Below are 24,131 nucleotides of genomic sequence, written 5' to 3' on the forward strand. Positions count from 1 at the left end.
ATGCACTTTAGACATTCGGAGACTAGCTAGTGACTGGTTCACTCTTCTGTACATAACCTATTTATGAAATATGGCTGGACCATTGTCTCAGTACAGCACCTTATGCCTTCTGTCTCAACCCCATTCTTTATAGTCTGTAAGCTCTCGCGAGCAAGGTCCTCCCTCTCCTGTTTGAATAGTTAGTGTGTAATATTATTGTCTGATACTTACCTTTATATGTTCCCCAATATTGTAAAGTTCTGCGGAATCTGTTGGCGCTATTTAAATAAAATCATCATTATTACTTTGCTTAATGAGAACCACTTTAAGGAAGGGACTACAGTGACATTTTGCAGTGCTACAATTTATTATAACTATAGAGCTACAGCTGCAGATTAAACTAATATTCAGCTGCATGAAATCTCAGCTGCAGCTGTCAATCAATAGTTTAAATCTATCCGTAGCACTTGAAAAAGTTGCAATGTAGCCTTAGCCCATGCAAAAGAGCAAATCAGTAAAGTTTTCTGGGTCATAAGTATTATACATAAGAACTGTTCAATACTGCCCGTTTTAGTGTAGAAGTGTAAGGTGGCCTATTGGCCGCTCCTAATTCTTGTCATGTTAAGGCAGATTCAATTTTTTATTTAATATGACAATTAATAAAGAGTAAAACCAAATCATTTTTTGCATACTAAAATATTTATTTCATGATTTAAAAATAGCAGGAATGTTATTTTGTTTGCATTGCCGAGTTGCACAGTAAAACCAAAATGACAAGGAACATGCATTTGCACATCACCAAATACATTCTAATGTTAAAGTATGTACTTTGGAAATATTAACAATAAAGACTGGCATCAAGGCAATCTTAGCTAGCTAGCTGTTTATAGCTTAATATTTCATGCTCCATAAACACAAACAAAATCCAAACATCCTTTGAAATTTTTGGGAAAATCTCCTTTGCCTCTTGAAGGAGTCTTAATAAAATCAGCAATACATTACTACTTACTGTAATCCATACTGTGCAAATCACATGCAGCTCAATATAGAAATCTGTCTCACTCATTAAAATAGTACCTATCAAATGTGTTCTGCATAACAAGGCAGTCACTATGATCAACATAGTGTGGGGGGAAAAAAAACAAAAACCTTTGTTTGGTCTCCAGGACCAAACTCACATATGGCCTTAATTTAGATTCATCATCCTCCTCAAGAATTTAAATTTAACTTATTCCAGAAAAGCAGTATTATATATGGCTGTATTCAAGAGAACTGAATAGTTTTTCTTTTTAAACCAAACACAATCGATGGTTTAATGAATTTTTCCTATGAATTAGACATCTTAATCCCAATGATTCTCACAACCTGCACAAGGAATCTCCTCTCAGCATAGTGAGGGGGGTCATCGTTGTAGGTGACTGTTCTCACGTTCTTTACATTTTCAGACTGTGACAGTATTAAAGTAGTACTCCACCCCTAGACATCTTATCCCCTATCCAAAGGAACGGAAGATCGTGACGTCACGTCCGCCCCCTCAATGCAAGTCTATGGCAGGGGGCGTGACAGTCGCCACGCCCCCTAACAGACTTGCATTGAGGGGGCGGGCGTGATGTCACACAGGGGCGGAGTCGTGACGTAACGATCTTCCGTTCCCGTGGTCGGGACCCAGACCCTCCAGCACTTCCGGAGCAGAAACAGGTGGGTGCCGCATGCTATATTGCGGGGGTCCCCAGCGGCGGGACCTCCGCGATCGGACATCTTATCCCCTATCCTTTGGATAGGGGATAAGATGTTTAGGGGTGGAGTACCCCTTTAATAAATATTTTTGTGGTGGCATGACTGGTCAAGATAGATGAAAGTCTTGTTTTCTACATTCATGTTAGCACATCTCTTGACCTACATGTGTTGCTACCAAAGCCTGGCTAAAGCATGTGATTGTTTCAAAACGCTACCAAGTAATATAAGGAAAAAGTTTCCCTGGACAAATACTATACAATATTTTTAGTCAAAAATATCTCCAGTTAAAGCACACACATCTAAATAATGCTTCACCCAATATATGTCAAATAACATGTTTATTGCATTTAGCTTCACATGCTTTTAATAATTCTTCTGAAGTGAAGTATTGCCAGAACAGGCATTAGCTATCGGATTATCACTTCAACCACTTCATTCAAAGCCCTAGTGAACAAGCTTGGAAACCCCATTAATAAAAAGATAACCAAACTATATTTTAGATGAAACGTTATTAAGTTTGCTGGTGACCTTGGACTGGTGCACAACAATTTGCTGGTACCTAACAAAAAAATCCTTCATTAGCCGCTCAGCCAAAAAACATCAAGAGCTTTGTATGGAACGTAACAAAAGCAAAAGCGAGGATTTATGCAGACAGACTCTCAAAATTCTAAAATAGTACAAATCCTGCAGATCAAACAAATGCTGGGAAAGTTTAAAAACACTTAAGGCTAGCTATAGCTAACTAACCTGCCAAAGCAGTCACATCAGTTTTATGAGCTACTATAAAAAGGTCCATACAAGTAAAGATGAGAATCAATGTTCTGGATCTAGACCTAAAGGACCGAACAGTGTTGCAAAATCTTTTAATGATCCGTCATTAATAAAATGCTGTACAACACCACATCCCAAATAGAACATAGTAAATTATGTCTACTATCAGACTTAGATTTTATCGATATCAAATCTACATAAAGCATATGTAGTCTAAAAAATCTTGAAGATACGCATCAATTTAGGTAACACTTTAAAGCCTACTTGAAGCAAATATAAAGGCTACATGATGTGTTCTGTAACTATGCCACAAAAAGAATGAGTTAATAAATCACTATAAATTACACCAACTTTAAACTTAAAATACATAATATATTTTTTTCCTTTTTTAAATTATGTTCCACAATATTCTTTCAAAGTGGATTACATCTGAATGTAAAATAAATAAACAAAAACATCATGATCGCTGGAAAACACACCAAACGTCCAACTAAACTTTGCTTGGGTTTTTGTCTTCTTGCTGGGATTCCTCAATGCCACGTGCAAACAATTTAATCAATTGACAGTGAACTCTGAAAGAAATCACAAAATAAAATAAGATATAGAACCCCCAAAGAGGTTTACAATCTTAAAGGGGTACTCCGCTCCCCAGCATTTAGAACATTTAGTTCCGAACTCTGTTTGCGGGCTTCCGTGGTCGCCCTGCCCATTTGTGACATCACACCCCGTCCGACCATGGAAGCCCGCACCCAGCATTCGGAACTAAATTTTCCGGACACTGGAGAGCGGAATATCCCTTAAATTAAATTAACCCATCAGTATGTGGGAGGAAAACGAAACACAGAAACACAGGGAGAACATACAAACTCCATGCCCACCCATCAAAAGATAAAATGCAGGGACTTCAAGTAAAATATGTTGATAGGTAACTAAGGGAAGATTATCATGAGGAATAGCCCAATTGTCATTTGACTTCCTGCTATGTCAGATTTATTTTTATTTTTTTTGCAGTAAAAACATGCCATTTAATGTGAGCAGGGGGAAACCCCATGCAAACACTAAGTTCAGATTGGCATTGAATTGCTGTGGATTTCAGAGCAGAATCTAGGCTCTCAGTGTTCATACAGTGGAATGTTATATTAAATGAATAATTCAAAATATATACATTGCCATTTGCCTAGAGCAAGACCTGGAAGGGTGCATGGCAAACAAGGATCATCTCTCTGGTGACCTCTGAATCTGTGTCGATCACTGCCTACTAACCATAATAGTGTATTGTTTCACCCAGTGTTTATTTACGTTGTATTTTAGGTACCATATTTAAAAAGGAATGGGTCATAAGTGTAACCCGCACACTAATCTGTTAGTAAAAGCAGGTGGTACAGGTGACACTAATTAAAAAAATACTTACCTACCTCTGATCCATAGTCTTGATTGTCTGTTATCTTCTTTAATTTAGCGGCAGGCTTGGTGCATAGAAGGACTGACCTCATGCATACGTCAGTGCTGCTTCCCCAAGCCTGCTTGCAGTAGGACCCAGCGGAAAAGCAGCAGTGGTGGAGTCAGCGTGCTCCTGCCATGCACTGGGCCCTACGAAGGGCCGTAGTGTATTGTTATAATCAGTGTCACCCACACTACCTGCCTGTACAAACAGGTTAGTGCAGGTGACATTGATGACAGATTCTCTTTAAGATATTGTTAATCTATTAATACTGTAATTTTAATAGACAGCTGTATTTTATATTGTGTCGGTAAGGTGACACATCAGAATATTAAAGAGTTACTGTCCTTCAACATGTAAAAAATTTGGATTGAGAACTAGGTTCAGACCACATGAGCAACAGAACAAGCTGGAAGAAGCATGCTATGGAGCCTGCCTCCTGCAACTGGTGGGAGATTGCAGGGAGTGATGCAGGCAACCATGCTTCTCCTGGTTTGTTCTAATGATCAATGGGGTCTGATCACCCAGACCAATCAAATCTTTTGACCCGTCTCTAGGACACGTCAAAAATGTTGTTCAATGACAGGGACACTTAAAAATTTACACAACATTTAGTGATATCATGCAAACCACTGACCCATTTCAACTGGTTAAGGCATTAATTATTCTGACAGAAAAAAGGAGTTTCTTTTAGTACCTCATTTCAATGGCAGTTTGCTCCAGAGTTTCCCCATCACAATTCCATAGACTGTTCATTTGACTGCACCCACAGGAAGGATGATCTGTGCAAATCTGAGCAAAGTTCTTTTTGCCAATATTACCCAAATCATTGCTTTCTGCATCCTCCTCTTCAAAATGTTTCGGGGTAAACTGAAAACTCTTTATCCGATAAATATCAACAAATGGGAAATCAAACTATAAAAAGGCAACAGAACAAGATGTTGTAAGCAACTTTTAGATAAGAGATGTTACCTACAGAATCAAATGACAAAATTAGTAAGACCATGGCATTTGTGTCACTTCCACATGCAGAAGCTAGGATCATCCATGCGATTGGCACTCCAATGCTGCAGGAAGTCATGGCAGTCTGGATCAACGGAGCGCCGATAACCTTGATCGATGCTGTGTTATGGAGCAGCATTGTTCAGTGTTTGCAAATAAAGATTGCAAGCAATAGTGACTAAAAAATTATGTAAGAAAAAGCTAATAAATGTGAATAAGCCTCTTCCCCAATACAAGTTTCAATCCCCCCCCCATTCTTTGCCATTTTTTAAATAAAATAATGTAAACAAACATATGTGGTCAATCAATGTGTGTGTCAACTTCTCAACTAGGGCTCGGGGAGGGGATTGGACTGAAGGACTTCTGTGTGTTTTAGGTAAGGGATGCATTGTGTGTTATAAGAATTTGTGGGGTCTGCTAGATACTAAGCTTTGCGGAGGCTGAGAGGAGGAACTTTTAATTATATTTATATACATTTAATAATTATTTTAAAATATAATTATTTTTTTTTTCCGCCTTGTAAGGGCTATACCCCCTTTCCCATTTCTTGCCTGTGGCAAGATAGGAGGGGAAGCACATTCCCTGGTTGTCCATCCTACATGCCCCCAGCAGTGTCTATTCAGTGAAAAAGGGGGTCAGCACAATATGGGGAGATTTACTAATCTGCCTGAAACCCTAATTGTCTTTTTTTCCATAACCAGTCACAGCTCAACTTTCAGATCCTAACGAGCTCTTGTAAAGTGAAAGTTGAGCTGTGATTGGTTGCTATGGGAAAAACAGACAATTAGGGTTTCAGGCTGACTGATAAATATGGGCCATAATCTTCTACTTCCTGCATCTTCTCTCTGCAACTACTGCGAGTCTGGCCTTTAGAACAGAGCCTGACAATCGGGGACTCACGATAGCTGCTGAAAGGAGCTGCAGGAAGCAGAAGATGGTGTGAACAGACTGCCAAAGACCACAGGTGCATATATATACATAGTGGTTATCTCTACATATATGTGAACTTTAGAAATTGGGTGACCAACTAATCGATCAACTGATTTGTCGGTTATAAAAACAGTTGACAACTATTTTTATAATCAACTAGTTGCAGATTAAATCGATCAGTTGTTTAAGCCCTATTCTCAACAATTAAAATAAAATGTTAAACTGCACGGTCAATTGCGTAAACGTAAAAAGAAAAAAAAAATGCCAAAGTCCTGAATTTCTTATTTTCCATTCACATACCATAAAAAATTAAATAAAAAAAATTAAATAAAAAGCAATAAGAAAAAAAAATCCTATTAAATCAAAAATGGTAAAGATAAAAACTAAAGATCATGGCACAAAAAAGAAGCGCTCATACATCCCTGTATATGGAAAAATAAAGTCATAGGGGTTAGAAAAGGACAATTTTAAGCAAACTAATTTGCGTACAAAAAGTTAGAAGTTTTCTTTAATTAGTAAAAGAAAATAAACCCTTTATAAATTACTATTACTATTGCAAACCTGACATGTTTTGTCAGGTTGTGTCCCAGATTATGGCGCATTGCCATTTTGCTAAGAAAACCAGATAAAGGGGCGTGGCTGTTTGGAAAAGGCGCGTGTTCCTGACATTTTCACAAAAAAACTACATATTTACTAAGGTTTCCACAGAAAATGTGTTTGATTTGAGCTGAGGAAAACCCTACAGATCAGAACATGTGTAAAAAAAGCAAAGTGTAGGGAAAGTGGAAAATGTAGGGAAACCTTAGTAAATACCGTGGAAAATAAATTGTAGGGAATTAAAACCCACAAAGAAACCTACACAACACTCTTAGTAAATGAGGGCCACTGTGTCTTTTTTTACCAAAAAAGTGCACTGTGTAGAAAAAGAACCCAAAATTTACAATTTTTTTTCTTCAATTTCACCCCACAATTTTCTTTGTTTCACCCTAAATTTTGGGATGAAATGATTAATGTCATTACATACAAGGCCTCATATGGGTCTGTAGGTGGAAAATTAAAGATATTAGAAGGTGAGGAGGAAAAACAAAAGTGCAAAAATTAAGAAGAATTCCCAAGACCTCAAGGGGTTAAACCTAAGAAGTGTGGCTAATCACAGAGGGAGATTTATCAAAACCTGTGCAAAGGAAAAGTTGCTCATAGCAACCAGATTGTTTTTCATTTTTGACAAAGCCTCTGAAAAATGAAAGCAGCAATCTGATTGGTTGCTATGGGCAACTCAGCAACTTTTTTGATCAATCTCCCCAATAGTATCTGATGGGAATTCAGTAATAGCAGTTCTATTACTAATATGATCCTACACTGTTAGTAGGCCATACGATAAATTTAATGACATGCTCTATTCTTTATGCCGAAAGCATTAGAATATTTTAGAAACACTTGATTTGAGACCCATCTGCTCCTTTTTATATTAACCCATACCTGATCACTAGTGCTGGTTGTATGTCTGATAAGGTGCAAAAGAAAATGCAATCTGGAACATTTACGAACTAAAATAAGATCAGCTGTTCCATCTGCCAAGTGAGCTGCTGGTGACAGGCCTCTCGGACTGCGTGGACAAGCACAACTCATGTTGGCTGCATTAATCGCCATGAACTTTCCTTTGATTGTTGTCCAATCATCTTGTTCTAAAAGAACAGCAATGTTTATAGTTATGAACAGAAAATACATTTCAGTTAAAATCAGAACTCAGCATTGCCAAGCCATTACAGAACAAACAATATCAATCCCTATAACCCATGGCAACATTACTGACAATTCACCTCGTAAACATTTATTTTACTTGTCAGCCCACCAATGATGTTATGTTATAGATCCACATACAAGACGAGTGTGAAAGAAGAAGTAGTCATCCATGTGCACAAGTCTCACCATTAGGTTTTAATAAAAGGGAACATAAGTTTCATGCTGCCCGAATGTTCAGTATGGAACAGTGACAGGATCTTGGTTGACAGGTCTTTCCTAATCTGTGTAAAGAGATCCATCTATAAATTAAGACCAGAACTCTACCCATTTACCCTTTGGTGGAGGTCACAGAAGCTTATTCTATTAAAACAAACTAGATTCTTGTATTTTTTAAGTGGAAAACCATGGTGCAAATATATAAACTTATTTTTTACCTTCAAATGATTATAATTTCAGAGAAGAGACAAATTCCTTCTCACTAGAAGCGGAAAGAGATCATTGACCTCTATGGCAGGGACAATAGTGTGCTCACAAGGGCCTCTTCGTAGGACACATGGCAGGACTGGATTTTACTTGCCAATTTATATGCTACTTCTCCCAAAAAAAGGTATGCATTTTGCCAGAAGATGTAAACAAACTTGCAATATTAATTATAGTAGTATAATATATTACAATTTTGAAAGCTGCCCCAGAGGCCTCCTATTTCAATGCCAATCCTTGAGAATCCTGTGACTCTGCTATTCCGAGACCGCAGGGCACTTCCACCTCACTATGTTGGTGATGTACATGACGGTGGCTAGCTGTGTGGATCAGTATATTGACCAAGTCAGCCCTCATCTCCACCTCTGAATTAGTCATGACAGGGAAGTAGGCTGGCTTAGCTAATAAACTGATCCACACGGCCAGCCTCCTTCAGGCACATCACAGACACAACAGAGAAGATGTATTATGTTGTGTTCAAACAGCAGAACAACAGGACTTGTGGATTGAAGGACAAAATTAATAAACACCTTTCAGTTGTGGGAAAACCCCTTCAAACCTAACTGACATTTTAGGTGACTCTTCAGAATAAGCTTTCACTTTCACGTGTACATGAAGAATTTTACACCAGTTTTTCCATCCAAGGGTTCTCTTCCTAATTGTCATTTTATTCTGAGCATATCTTAAAAGCCCCTCCTTGTCCTCCTCTCCATAAACTTCTACAGGCAGCATGTAACCGATTCCTCAGTGAGTTGATAAGTCTGGTCTCTCAAGATTGATTTTAGCTATTAAATGAAAGTGAATGTTCAGTACAGGAGGTAGAGGAAGTGGCTGATATGTGGAAATAAATGCATTTTTCACTTAGAATCGTCTGCACTAATGGTATATACAAACCTTGTCAAATATCTTGAACTTTGTTAAAACAAGAGTGACCATTTAATCCAGCCAGTGTTCGGTCATCTACTTTGTAAGCAGGTCATTTTAGTTTACGTATATAAAAGTCTATAGTCGGAGTTCTATCTTTCCAGTATTATACATAAGTCCCACTGTGGTCAGACTTATTTTTTGATATAGGGGGGTATTTATCAATTTTGCCTGTTGACAGTTTTTTTTTTTTACCTTTTTTTCACTTTAGTTTTTGCGGACGTGTGCCAAATGTATCATATTGCGCACATTGTTAGTAATTTTGGCGCAAACGCCAAAATCAGCTGTTCACAGCGACTTTTACACAGAGGACAGCATATTTTACCCTGTAGAGCAGCCATTTTGGAGTCCCCCCTGCAGTATATCAGCAAGCGACGTGAGTTATTTTCTTTTGTGGGGTTTATAGTCACCATGTGAAATGGATTTTATTTTTAACTTGTGTTTTTTTTTGTTTGTTTGCTTGTTTTTTTGGTTACCTTTAGTGCTTACCTTTCCTGAACCTATGTGGCCATTTCCGATACTGGCTCAATGGAGGGTGAAGGTCCCTCAGAGACAACCATGTTGCAGGATAGTAGTTCGCAGGGCCTGGAGGCATCGCTGCTTTCAAAATTTCAAAAATTTTTTATGTGTTTTGACGCCTTTACATTTTCTGACATTGCTATGTGTGTTTTCCACGTACAAAATTCTCGGTGGTGAATTGCGCCAAAAAAATAAAAAATAAACCCTAAAAGGCTCAAAATGACGCTAAAGATCGATTGGCGCAAATAATGAATTACTGTCCAAAGCAAAAATCACACACAGGACTGTGTGATTTTGAGCTTAATAAAACGACAGTGGATAGAATGCGCCAAACTTTGGCGCAAAAAGTCTCTGCACCAAAGAATTGCGCCAACGTTACGCAAATAAAACCACATAATTCTGTTGATAAATCCCCCCCCCCATAGTGTCTAAAGTGTAAGGTGCTGTTGCGAATCAATTCCAGAACCAACACACTTTTCATTGCCGTCTACACAGTGGATGAGCTAATTAACTCCTTTATTGAAGCACTGACTCAGAGTAATCACTACAGTGCAAAAATAGGTTTCTGCTTGTTTTCTGCTTACCTAAAACAAAAAGATAATGACAAGGAAAAAAAATATTCAGTCAGGCAAAAGAATGACATTCACAGCTGATTGAATCCTGTTCACAGCTGATTTGGTGGGCTGAAAGAGTACAGATCCATGTCCAGTCAAAGGTACTACATTCATGTCTACCGGAGGTCACTGGAAGCTTGTCACTGTTCAACATGTGTTTACAGACAATGTTGCTGCAAATCACTGCTATGAAAAACACAAACAAAAACTGCCTTACGACCATGCTTTCCAAAACTTCTGCTTTCCTACAGGATAAAAAAAAGTTGCAGATAAAATACGTTTTTTTTTTTATTCCCAGTCTAATGTCACTAATCCAAATGAATATTTGTAAGTCTTAATTCAGCTGTAATTTTCTTTATATGCTATGGTATTAGATCCAAATAAAGAGAAAAAGAGCTAAAATTTTTCATCTTTTTATTCCTCGGTACAATTATGACAATACTAAATTTATATTTATTTATTGCTACATTTGCGCAAATTACTAAAAATCAAATTTTTTGCATTACCATTTTTTTTTTTTTAAGTGAAAAGTTTTGGGACCATTTTTGGGTACATGTAACTTTTTATTCCATATTTTGGAGGTGAGGTAGCAAAAGGATTGTTATTACACAATGTGATATGCAAACTTTCTGTGTCATCTAAGGTGTTAAAGGGATACTGCAATGCTCAGCGTTTGGAAGAAGCTGTAGAGAACGCTGGAGACGGGAGCTCGTGACACCATTGCCCGCCCCCTCATGACGTAACACCCCGCCCCCTCAATGCAAGTCTATGGGAGGGGGCGTGATGCCCCCTCCTATAGACTTGCATTAAGGTGGGGCGTGAGATGATGGGTGGGGCTATGACATCACAAGCTCCCGGCTCCAGCGTACGGAACAGTTTGTTCCAAATGCTGAGCAGCGGAGTACCCCTTTAAACAGCCATATTTGGAGCCAGGTTCCATAAAGTCATCATGACATGAGCCTGGCTGTACAATACTGCCTCTCCAGATAGCGATATTCGGGACTGAGCCTGTGCTATGTGGGTGCTGTAATATTTGGGTTGATTTCAGTTCTTTAGTTTACAATATTATAGTGGCCTAAAAGGAGACTGAATTTATAACTGAAAATCCAGGTATGTGTTTATTTAATTCTACATAAAATGAAATTTTTTTAATCCAGCATCCAGCAATAGAAAAAAAAACTCTCACAATAGGTCACTAGTGTTGGCATAGGACTACAATTTAATGTGAAACTCAAAGTAAAAAAGGTTAATCCTTTTAATACAGTATCCTGGTGCCAAGACAGACATGTTACTGTAAAGCTTCATCCATACTGCTGAATCTCACCCTGAAGATAGGTATCGCAGGAATTCTCTCTGGAACAGGCACCACTGAAATCATCCAGGTAGGACTGCATGGACATGGACTCCATAGACCGCAATGCTGTTCAATGGGATTCTGCCCAAAGAACGTACATGTCTTTTGGACAGCTGTTCCACCGACGGAATTCCGCTGCTGAAGTTTCGGTTTTCCATCGAAATCCAATTTCTCATCAGAAGTTGTCACAGAACTTCCGACGTGTGAACATAGCAGCAAAACATAGTGTGAACTGGGATTCAGTTTTTTTTTTTATGTTGATTTAAAATACACAATACTTTTTTTCCACTTCCTTTCTATCACTATAACTGCTGCGGATAATAACCATTAAAGTATACCAGGATAAGCTTTTCAGGATAAGTTGTGATTGTGTGTGTATATGAGGTGCAGTATTTCAGGCCATTATGTATAACTTGTATAAAAGTTATTTTTCACCAATTTACCCCTCCCCAGGTTGTATCAAATTCTACATGGGTCTTCCCATCTCTTAGGGTGTTTCACACCACGTTTTGTACATACGGGTATCGGATCTGGCTGGGGGAGGGGCAAACCGGGCGCTACCGTACCCCGGCCGGTTCAGCCCGTGACTTAATTTACTTTAACCCCTTAACGACGAAGGATGTAAATATACGCCCTGGTGACGTGGTACTTAACGCACCAGGACGTACATTTACGTCCTAAGCATAACCGCGGGCATCGGAGCGATGCTCGAATCATGCGCGGCAGGTCCCGGCTGTGGATCGCAGCCAGGGACCCGCCGGTAATGGCGGACATTCGCGATCCCGCGGATGTCCGCCATTAAGCCCTCAGAAGCCGTGATCAATACCGATCACGGTATCTGCAGCATCGCGGTCACTTAATTGGATGATCGGATCGCCCGCAGCGCTGCCGCGGTGATCCGATCGTCCTGCACGGCAGCCGGAGGTCCCCCTCACCTGCCTCCGCTGTCTTCCGGGAGTCTTCTGCTCTGATCTGCCTTTCCGCAGACCAGAGCAGAGGATGACCGATAGCACTGAACAGGATTAGCAATCGAATGATTGCTTTAAATAGTCCCCTATGGAGACTATTAAAGTGTAAAAATAAAAAAAGTAAAAGTAAAAAAAAATTGAAAAAACCCCTCCCCAATAAAAAATGTAAATTGCCCCATTTTCCCTATTTCACCCCCAAAAAGGGTTAAAAAAATCTTTTATATACATATTTGGTATCGCCGCGTGCGTAAATATCTGAACTATTAAAATTAAATGTTAATGATACCGTACGGTGAACGGCGTGAACGTAAAAATAAAAAATAAAGTCCAAAATAGCTGCTTTTTTATAACATTTTATTCCCCCAAAAAATTTATAAAAATTTTATTAAAAGTTTCATATAAGCAAATATGATATCAATAAAAAGTACAGATCACGGCGCAAAAAATTTGCCCTCATACCGCCACTTATACGGAAAAATTAAAAAGTTATAGGTCTTCAAAATAGGGGGATCTTAAACGTACTAATTCGGTTAAAAAGTTTGCGTTTTTTTTTTTTTTAAGCGCAACAGTAATAGAAAAGTGTATAATCATGGGTATCATTTTAATCGTATTGACCCAAAGAATAAAGAACACGTCATTTTTACCGTAAATTGTATGGCGTGAAAACGAAACCTTCCAAAATTAGCAAAATTGCTGTTTTCTTTTTAATTTCCCCACACAAATAGTATTTTTTTGGTTGCGCCATACAATTTATGGTAAAGTGAGTGATGGCATTACAACGGACAACTGGTCGCACAAAAAAACAAGCCCCCATACTAGTCTGTGGATGAAAATATAAAAGTCATGATTTTTTGAAGGCGAGGAGGAAAAAATGAAAACGTAAAAATAAAAATAAAATTTTCTGCGTCCTTAAGGCCCAAATGGGCTGCATCCTTAAGGGGTTAATGACCCCACCGGAGTCAAACGGTGACTCCGGTCGGCTCAGTTTTGACCCCTATGCGGTTTCCCGACCGGACCTAAAACCATCCTGGAGCACTAAGTGCCAGCGGACAAGGACGTACATTCAGGTCCTATGTCCTTAAAGAGTACCTGTTACTAAATAATTTTTAATACAGTGTTCCTTGCGTAATTAGCATACACGTTCCCATTCTCTTGCTTTTAAAATTAACATATATATGTTTAAAATGTAATAGAAAAAAGGCCACTAGGGGGCTCTCTTCTGTTCCCTGTCACAATTAATACAGTGAGTTTGGTCTCCTCCTGGCCTAGCAGGAGACCAAACTCAGGAAGTGGTTCTCTGCACTGAGCCTGATTGACAGCTGCACAGAGCCTCATTGAAACATGCAGAGATCCTGAGGTCTATTCATCAGAGCACTGCAACAATGTGAAAACGGAAGTGGTCCCCCACCAGGCTTCAGTGATGTTCTGCCTGCTGGGAAATACCCACTTTCTCATGATGGGAGATTGCATGTGAGCAAGAAGAACAGTAAAAAAAATTCGAGCTGTATCTTAAGGGTGGGAGGAGTGTAAAGAGTAGTTAGGAAACATAGCCTGAGTTAGTTTAGAAAAGTTTATTTGGTGACAGGTACTTTTTAAGGGGTTAAACTTCAATTAACTGATCAATGAAAGGTAGACTTTAGCAATTTAGGAAATTATCCATTTCTAGTAAGATATATAAAGATTATATACAGAAAAGTAAACTAAGACCTGGACCACATGAAGAATGCTTCTCTGGGGATCCCCTTCTAAATGTCTGCAGTAAAAACTGGCATGTGTTTTGCAGATGACTTTGTATGATATTGCATCTCAGGTTTATTGACGTGAAAGGAGCAGAGTTGTAATATCACTCACATCCTGAGGACAGGTGTGGTGCTGCTTTTAATGTGCTTTGTTATTCTATATCAGAATAACAGTTTCTGAGCCTGCTCCACATTAAACAATGTTGTTAAGGGGTTAAATTTGGAACTACAGCTGTTGACAACAAATTGGAGTTGCATTTACCTAAGTGAACTCCTGTGGACTCCAACTGCTGCTTAAAATTTATAATGGGAAACTCCTGCTCGAAAAAACAGTGTGTGAAGCCCTAGCTTTCGACTGAGAGGAAACAGTTAATTTCACAGTAACTGTAAAACTTATTCTTAAATAAATACCAACCATGTAAGTTTTACTTATAACATTGTAACATTACACAATTTAATAAGCACACCGCCTAAACAAGCTATCCTATAGGTGGATTATGCAGTAGTTTACATTTAAGTTTCTATGGGCAAAAAGCCCTAATGTCACCCATGCCAAACACCAACCAACAAGATTATCTGCCAATCCCATAATTGTTTTTGTTTCCTATGACATCTGGATAAATCACCTCAACAAATGTGCCAAATATGATAACGCCATTAGTCTTTGTTCATATTAACCTTGTCAGCAGCAACAGAAGATGGGGTTAATAATCAGCCCAATAAATGGTCACTCCATACACCAACAGTTGATAACGTGACATCACAGAGGTGAATAAACAAGCCGAAAACCAATATTTTGTCCTTGCTTCCAGATGAGCCAATTATGTGACTTCCACCTGTGCTATAATAGATTTCAGATGATAATACAAGTCATTTACTTTCCATCTGTTACGCAGAAAGGCTAACACTCTGCTGTTACCAATAACCCAGCAGCTATGGAGACTTCTCTTCCTGCATGTACTTTACAAGAACATATGGATAGGGTTTGATTTCAGTTAAAACAAAAATACTGAAAAGTTAAAAAAGGAAATCCATTCACAAGAGGAACTGGAACAGCATTAAATCTGTTACATATATAGTGAACTTCTATGATTATGTGGGTTATGATGTCAAAATGTCATTGTTGTAGTCCCAGTGATGAAGGCCCTACTACCAAAGATAATGGACTAGCGACAATGTCCACCATTAACTCCTCAGATACCGTGATCAGTATTAATCACTGCATATGAGGAGTTAATGGCGGACATTAGCACGATCTCTGATGTCCGCCATTAGCAGCCGGGATCTGCCGTGCATAATGTTTCATGTAAAGGAGATCACAGGGGGCCACAACGATCAGACCCCCTGCAATCAGAAACGTATATGTTGTGAATAGGGGACACATTTTCTCTCCCCGGGAATACACCTTTAACAATACATGATGGAGCATGCCACAATATATATATCATTTTTTTTTATGTATTTATTTATTTTTTGAATCTCCCCTTTGTTCAGCCTTTTCACCAGGACAATGTTTTGGATCCAAATAACCTAAAGATGTATTTGGATTACAAGTGCACATAAAGAGACATTAAAGGATCGAGAGGAATAACTTTTGGCCAAACAAGCACTTGACAGTCTCCATCAATGCCATAGACTCTGAATAACACAGTAGGACACATAATCCAAGAAGAGATGTACAGCACAAGCCGGAGACTCCAATAGCAAAGGAAAGTGACTTTTATTGGTTGCTACCCAGATGCAACATTTCGGCAAACAAAACTGCCTTTTTCAAGCTTGCTTGAAAAAGGCAGTTTTGTTTGCCGAAACGTTGCATCTGGGTAGCAACCAATAAAAGTCACTTTCCTTTGCTATTGGAGTCTCCGGCTTGTGCTGTACATCTCTTCTTGGATTGTTGTTACTCTGGATTGGCCCTCCGGATAGGTACGAGCACAGCCGAGTGGTCCAGTGCTGTCTCTTGGGACTTTTTTGCTGCACAGTAGGACACATGCTTGACTAACATTTCATTCAAGCTGTGTTCACGGGAACTTATTCTTGTGACTAGTGAAAGTCTCAGGAGTGAGACCAACAGTTATTGATATTTATCCTATGGGGTTTTCCCAAAATTAACACATTTCGTTAAAATGGCCTCACCATTGTTTTCAAACCCACACGTCTTCATTCTCTGCTGCTCCTCAAGCCGCATGCTACTTTGCCTGCAAATGTAGCACCTGGAACATCAAAACCTCTTGTTAGAAATGAATAGAATTACACACCAACATAAAAGACAGCTAAAGAGGAGTTTCCAGCTCCCAGTATGGAACTCCTCATGATTTCTATGTAATATGACCAGTCTCCAAAATTTTGTTCAGGGATGTACTGTAACTAAAGCAGGCCTGAGTTTCCCCTCTATTTCCCTCCTTCGTGACTGCTCTGAGGCTACAGCTCGGACAATCTGTACTGACACGTATTTTACTGTGGATTTCACTGCTCACAACAGAGTAGGGAAAACCTGTGGCAAAATCAAGAACAAATCTGCAAATTATAAAATCTGCCCCAATCCTTCCCGCATCCTCCTTCCGATGACTGACAGGCTGCTGGGCAGGCCTATACACAGTAGTCATGCACCCAATACTGCCAAGAAGGGCAATGGAAGGGGGGAGGAGTGCTTCCCTTGTGAATATAGAAAAAATCATCATTTTGATTGCTCGGAACAACAATTTGGTTTGCCATTTTTAGCTAATAGTAGAATCAAACTGCCAGTACACTACTATGCCCTTACACAAAATAACATATATAGGCGGAAGAGTCACTAACAGTGTAACAATTTAAATATTAGTGTTAACCTTTTAACAAAAAACTACAAAACCTGCAGAACTGTTCCAGTCTAACAAAGATATTAGCTTCACACTGTAATGTGCTTGTTAGAATATCAGATAAATCGTATTAAAGCTACTTGCCCAGATGTGCAACAGATTGTGTCCCTTGGAGACCCCACAGCCCACTTTGCTGGTTGAAAGGAGACCGTTCCTTCATAGTAGCGATGCGACAAAAAGGTCTTGAAACCTAACAACAGACATAATATTAACATCAATTCTGGAACTTTAACACTGATGAACGAGAATGAAATTGTACAATTATAGAAATGCTTATTGGACTGTAAATGACAGGGGCAATAGAAATGCAAACAAGATACATCGCAAATGTTCAGCCATATGTACACTTTGCTAGAAGAAAACATCCCATTACAGTTAAAGGAGTAGTCCCGTCTCATCAAGTGATGGCTTTTTATTTTTTTTATTTTTATTTTTTTATTAAAGGGGTACTCCACTGGAAAACATTTTTTTTTTAAATCAACTGGTGCCAGAAAGTTAAACAGATTTGTAAATTACTTCTATTAAAAAAACGTAATCCTTCCGGGACTTTTCAGTTGCTTTTATGATCCACAGGAAGTTCTTTTCTTTTTGAATTTCCTTTCTGCCTGACCACAGTGCCCTCTGCTGACACCTCTGTCCATGTCAGGAACTGTCCAGAATAGGAGTAAATCCCCATAGAAAATCTATCCTGCTCTGGACAGTTCCTGACACGGACAGAGGTGTCAGCAGAGAGCACTATGGTCAGACAGAAAGGAAATTCAAAAAGAAAATAACTTCCTGTGGATCATAACAGCAGCTGATAAGTACTGGAATAATTAAGATTTTTAATAGAAGTAATTTACAAATCTGTTTAACTTTCTGGCACCAGTTGATTTAAATTTTTTTTTTCAAGTAGAGTACCCCTTTAATAGAGACAATAGAGCAGTAAGATTCATACACATGGTGCTACTGAATTCAGCAAGGTGAACCAACTTATAAGTTAAAACTTGACTTTTAGTCTTTTATGGCAAATCATGTAAAATGGCCTTCATGCACGCATAACTAGGGTAATTAAATAATACCCCAGCAATCCAAAATTAATTTGAGGGTGCCAATGGAGGACTGAAAACAGTCAAATCAACTCAATATCAAAATCCACAGCATAAACAACAGATCCTCCATGTTTAAAGTACACTGATGCAGACTCCATCATGTTATACATTTAACTAGATTACTCCTATATATAAGTAACAGATGAAGGTCAAAATAACTAAATTCATAATTATTAACATGTATCTCAAGTTTCACGACTTCTGGCATGTCATAGAAGCATCTTAGAAGTTGTGATGAGTAAGTTGTAATGAAGTTGTCAAGCTGCAGGGACTGCCATCAATCACTAGAACGAAGGCACAGAAGTGCTCATCTAAGTTCTGTGTCCTTTCATTTCTGCTCGGATCTCCTCAGAAACTGAGCGTATGGTGTCCAGACGCAGTGTCAGATTTTCACCCAGTCCATACTCTAAGCTTGGCTTTTCGAGGAACGCTAAGCAGAAATAAGGGGACACAGCACTCAGCCGAGCACAGTGATCTGCTGCTGTAGCCTGTCTGCTTCAAGGTTCAACGTGTTGCTAGTTCACATATGGTATTCTGCATAGCAGGGTTGTATCAATTGGGGATTTGAGTAAGGCTGGGTTCACATCATGTTTTTGCCACTGTTTTCAATCCGTTTTTCTAAAGAAAACCGTATGGCAAAAAAAACGGATGGAACTGTATGGGAAAAAGTAACCCATATGCGTTTTTAAACTGTATACTGTTTTTAAAAGTGCATACAGTTCCGTCCGTTTTTATAGAAAAAAAAAACATACGTTTTTGAAAATTTTGTCCATTTTTAATGGGAGGGGTCTTGGGTGGGGACTTTAGGATGCCAATGCGCATGTGCAAAGTAAAAACCGTATACGTTTTCCCGTATGGAACCGTATACATGTGCATTTCCCATTGACGCCCATGTTAAAAAAAACGTATGCGGTTGCAGTACGGTTTTTAAACCGGAGTCAAAACTGTGGTCAACCATGATTTTGTCTCCTGTTTGAATAAGGGTGTCCGCCCCTGAAACGTTGTGTTGTGACTGATGAAAGTATGGATCTCGCTGCTATTTTCTGCTGCTAATATGGAATCATTCAAGTCCTGCAAGACTATTACAGTGTAACATGGAATAAGAATCTTCCTGAAAAATGGGAGTTGTTCTATGTTTTACTCACGTATCTTATGGCTAAAAAGTTGGCGTGCTGACAGCATTTTAATCGCCCTACACACGTGTCTAATTTAGTGCGTCTAAAACACATAACCTATTCCTGATCAGTTGTGTGTTGCTGCAGTAGATTGTAACTGGATGAAAAATAAAAGTCAAATTTGAAGTTAACAACTTTGTTCCTGGATTTACTGCTTGTCTTCTCTATTTTGGATTAATTTCTGGTTCAGTTGTATTGTTCCTATTTAGTGAAAATGAAGTTTCACCTGTATTACATCCTCTATTAACAGAGCTGTAAAATGGGTCATATATTTGGGAACTGCTCCTAAGTTAAAGGGGTATTCCAGGCCAAAACTTTTTTTTATATATCAACTGGCTCGGGAAAGTTAAACAGATTTGTAAATTCCCGTAAAAAGATGAAGCAGAGCACTCACCTGAGGGAGTGCTCCGCTTCATCTTTTTACTGGAATTTCACATTGTCTATCAGTGTAGTAGCACCTGTATGTACCTCCAGCAGTTGCAAGGGGAGAAGAAATCAAGGGTCCTAGCCTTTCCCGTCCCTTTCATATACAGAGAGTGGTGCCGAGCTCCCTTCGATACAGATTTGTAAATTACTTCTATTAAAAAATCTTAATCCTTCCAATAGTTATTAGCTTCTGAAATTGAGTTGTTGTTTTCTGTCTAACTGCTCTCTGATGACTCACGTCCCGGGAGTTGTGCAGTTCCTATGGGGATATTCTTCCATCATGCACAGCTCCCGGGCAGTTAGACAGAAAACTTCAGAAGCTAATAACTATTGGAAGGATTAAGATTTTTTAATAGAAGTAATTTACAAATCTGTTTAACTTTCCGGAGCCAGTTGATATACATAAAAAAATGGTTTTGCCTGGAATACCCCTTTAATTTCCCATAAAGTGGCTCCAATGTGGAACCTTGCATTACATAGTATGATTGAAAAACGGACCCATGCCTAACAAGTTCAACTAAGGGAGGGGAAAAAATGTGGATGAAGGGGTATGGGAAACCTTAGAACTTTGTTTATCTCCACTGATCCATAAGGCATAAACGAATATGCCCTAAAAAAAAGAACAATTTCTCTGCTGATCCCAAATGACAGACTGGACCAAAATGGGAATGCTATATATTTATGTGTTATGTTATTGTGTTTTAGTAACCAGCTTTAAAATTTTTAAATAAAAATCTGTTTCACTTTCTGCCACCAGTTGATTGAAACAAAAACAAAAATTCCACTGGAGTACCCCTTTAAAAGGGTACTCTGCCCCCAGACATTGTGTCCCCTATCCAAAGGATAGGGGATAAGAGGTCTGATTGTGGGGGGTCCGGCTGCTGGGACCCCCGGGATCTCCAGGCCGGCACCCCAAAGGTCTGAACATATATGTTCAGAACCCCGGCTTTGGGTGGTCGGGGTCGCTCAACCACAGCAGTCACGGCCCCCTCCTATAGTGTTCTGTTTGAAACAGGTCATCAATTTTTTTAGATCAATTAACATAGATGATAGGAGCTGTTTAAAACGGATGTCGAAAGCAAATGTGAACTGTGCTCTACTACCTAGCTTTGCACCAACTACACTGCTCAAAAAAAATAAACACTTAAACAATACAGTGTAACTCCAAGTCAATCACACTTCTGTGAAATCACACTGTCCACTCAGGAAGCAACACTGACTGACTAATTTCACATGCTGTTGAGCAAATGGAACAGACAAGTGGAAATTATAGGCAATTCGCAAGACACCCCAATAAAGGAGTGGTTCTGCAGGTGGTGACCACAGACCACTTCTCAGTTCCTATGCTTCCTGGCTGATGTTTTGGTCACTTTTGAATGCTGGCGGTGCTTTCACTCTAGTGGTAGCATAAGACGGAGTCTACAACTCACAAAAGTGGCTGGGGTAGTAAAGCTCATCCAGGATGGCACATCAATGCGAGCTGTGGCAAGAAGGTTTGCTGTGTCTATCAGCATAGTGTCCAGCGCATGGAGGCGCTACTAGAAGACAGGCCAGTACATCAGGAGACATGGGAAGAGGCAGCAGGAGGGCAACAACCCTCACCTTTGTGCAAGGAGGAGCACTGTGGGAGCCCTGTTAAATGACCTCCAGCAGGCAACAAATGTGCATGTGTCCACTCAAACAGCCAGAAACAGACTCCATGAAGGTGGTATGAGGGCCCGACGTCCACAGGTGGGGGTTGTGTTTACAGCCCAACACCGTGCACGATGTTTGGCATTTGCCAGAGAACACCAAGATTGGCAAGTTTGCCACTGGCGCTCTGTGTTCTTCACAGATGAAAGCAGGTTCACACTGAGCACATGTGTCAAACATGACAGAGTCTGGAGATGCCATGGAGAATGCTCTTCTGCCTGCAACATCCTCCAGCATGACCAGTTTGGCGATGGGTCAGTAATGGTGTTGGATGGAATTTCTTTGGGGGGCCGCAAAGCACTCCATGTGCTTGCCAGAGGTAGCCTGACTGCCATTAGGTACAGAGATTATATGCTCAGACCCTTTGTGAGACCATATGCTGTTACGGTTGGCCCTGGGTTCCTCCTAATGCAAGACAATGCTAGACCTCATGTGGCTGGAGTGTGTCAGCAGTTCCTGCAAGAGAAAGGCATTGATGCTATGGACTGGCCACCCGTTCCCCAGACCTGAATCCGATTGAGCTCATCTGGGACATCATGTCTCGCTTCATCCAATAATGCCACATTTCACCATAGACTGTCCAGGAGTTGGCGGATGCTTTAGTCCAGGTTTGGGAAGACATCCCTCAGGAGACGATCCGCCACCTCATCAGGAGCAGGCCCAGGCATTGTAGGGGGGTCATACAGGCACGTGGAGGCGCCACACACACACACACACACACACACACACACACACACACACACACACACAAACACTACTGAGCCTCATTATGACTTGTTTTAAAGGACATTACATGAAAATTGGATCAGCCTGTAGTGTGGTTTTCCACTTTGATTTTGAGTGTGACTGCATATCCAGACCTCCATGGGTTGATAAATTTGATTTCTATTGATAATTTGTGTTTGATTTTGTTGTCAGCACATTCAGCTATGTAAAGACGAAAGTATTTCATACGATTAGTTCAATCATTCAGATCTAGGATGTGTTATCTTAGTGTTTCCTTTATTTTTTTGAACAGTGTACAAAGACAGAAACAGTGCTATTAACTCTTAACTTATACTCTTGTCTTATATACCATTAGCAAATACCGTAAGTGATACATGGGGGAACATTGTGAGTAGAAATAATTTACCCCAACGCTCCTAAAGAATATTCTTTCTATACGACTATACCATAGGTGAATTTAAGGGGAATCCATCAGCTTTATATTATTCTCAGTGGTGGAGATATGGGCATATAAGCGGATAGGGAGATAAAACAAAATATATCTATCTCTTAGCTGTTTGCAAAGATATATGCATTCATGTTTTTCTTCTAAGCTTAAGAGTCAAAGAGGTTGGGCTCTGCTGCAGCATGCATGCCTCCCCTCCTATCATACCCATCCACGATTGATGTACAAGGCCCAGTGCTGAAAGCCAAGTCCTGTACATGAGTCCGCTAAGCCTGGCCTCTACGACTCTTGTGCTTATAAGAAAAACAAAGATGTACAGTGATCCCTCAACTTACAATGGCCTCAACATACAATAGTTTCAACATATAATGGTCTTTTCTGGACCATTGTAACTTGCAACCAGACTCAACCTACAATGCTATGGAATCTGCAAAACATGTCAATGGCTGGAAGAACCGACCAATCAGAATGGGCATTTACTGGTAAAACCCCTGTATTCCTGAAGTGTATGCACTGACTGGTGTCTGGTAGCGCCCCCTACAGTACAGGGAGGCATTACATGTCCTGTACTAATTTTAAACTATTCCATGTTAGCTGCTCCTTTGGACACCAAGTAAGGGCAGCTCCATTTTCCTTTTTTAGGACATTTTGTGTACTGTACAGGACCCTGTAGAAGCTCTAGTAAATCTCTGTCTATTTCAGTGTTCTCCAGTGTTCTACTTTTATCTATATTAGTTATCTAATTATTTTTCTTTAATCCTCCCTTTTTCCTATTTTTGGATGACATTTTGGCGGCTTCAGAACCAATTACCAGGTTTCCATAGAGTTATGGTCGCAACATACAATGGTTTCAACATACAATGGTCGTCCTGGAACCAATTAATATTTTAACTTGAGGGACTACTGTATAAGTTTGCAAACAGCCATCAGCTATAAAACACAGGTATGATTTCTTTTTTTCTCCCCATCAGCTATTAGCCCAGGTCTGCACCTCTGATCATGATAAAGCAGACAAATTCCCTTAAAAAATTGTCAAAAACTGATAATAACCTTCACAGATGTCAATATTTGGCTTTTGCGCAACTTTAAAACTTGTATTTGTCCTACAAAAACCGTTTGATAGAAATGATGCAATCTTTATAAAAACATTGGGACAAGACTGGAACACAATGATTATACAACAGATTTATGGACAAAAAAAAGACACACGAAACACTATTAAACTATCCATAGATCTCCTGTGGCTACTACTTTTATTAAAATAATATTACACTCACATTAGTAAAATCACATGTTGCCTACAATCGGTCCCTGACATTTTCTCTATATACAGGTTTTTAGCATACAAATATTAACTTTATTTGTATTTCTAGCTAAATATTTACTTGTCACAACGCTAAATGTGGGACAAGCTGGAAGTGGAGCATGTGTAATATATAAATAGTTTCAAAAGAGCAGGAAAATAATCGGCAACTCACCGCAACCAGCTGAATGAAATCTTCTTTTATTTCATACTCACA

The 24,131-nt window shown here is 39.4% G+C and overlaps 1 protein-coding gene across 1 annotated transcript in view; it reads right to left on the reverse strand.

Annotated features, from left to right (window-relative positions):
* Positions 1–1,809: 1,809 nt before the first annotated feature.
* CERK (ceramide kinase) overlaps positions 1,810–24,131 on the reverse strand; it is an 85,876-nt gene continuing 63,554 nt past the window's right edge. The window contains exons 10-14 of the mRNA XM_056573699.1: positions 17,141–17,246; positions 16,335–16,411; positions 7,340–7,545; positions 4,626–4,843; positions 1,810–3,059 (exon numbers count right to left, since the gene is read on the reverse strand). Of these exons, the coding sequence (XP_056429674.1) occupies positions 2,978–3,059; positions 4,626–4,843; positions 7,340–7,545; positions 16,335–16,411; positions 17,141–17,246 (689 nt within the window). The 3' untranslated portion in view covers positions 1,810–2,977. The remainder of the gene's footprint in view (positions 3,060–4,625; positions 4,844–7,339; positions 7,546–16,334; positions 16,412–17,140; positions 17,247–24,131) is intronic.

The sequence above is a fragment of the Hyla sarda genome, chromosome 4, assembly GCF_029499605.1.
Source record: "Hyla sarda isolate aHylSar1 chromosome 4, aHylSar1.hap1, whole genome shotgun sequence".
Classification (NCBI taxonomy): domain Eukaryota; kingdom Metazoa; phylum Chordata; class Amphibia; order Anura; family Hylidae; genus Hyla; species Hyla sarda.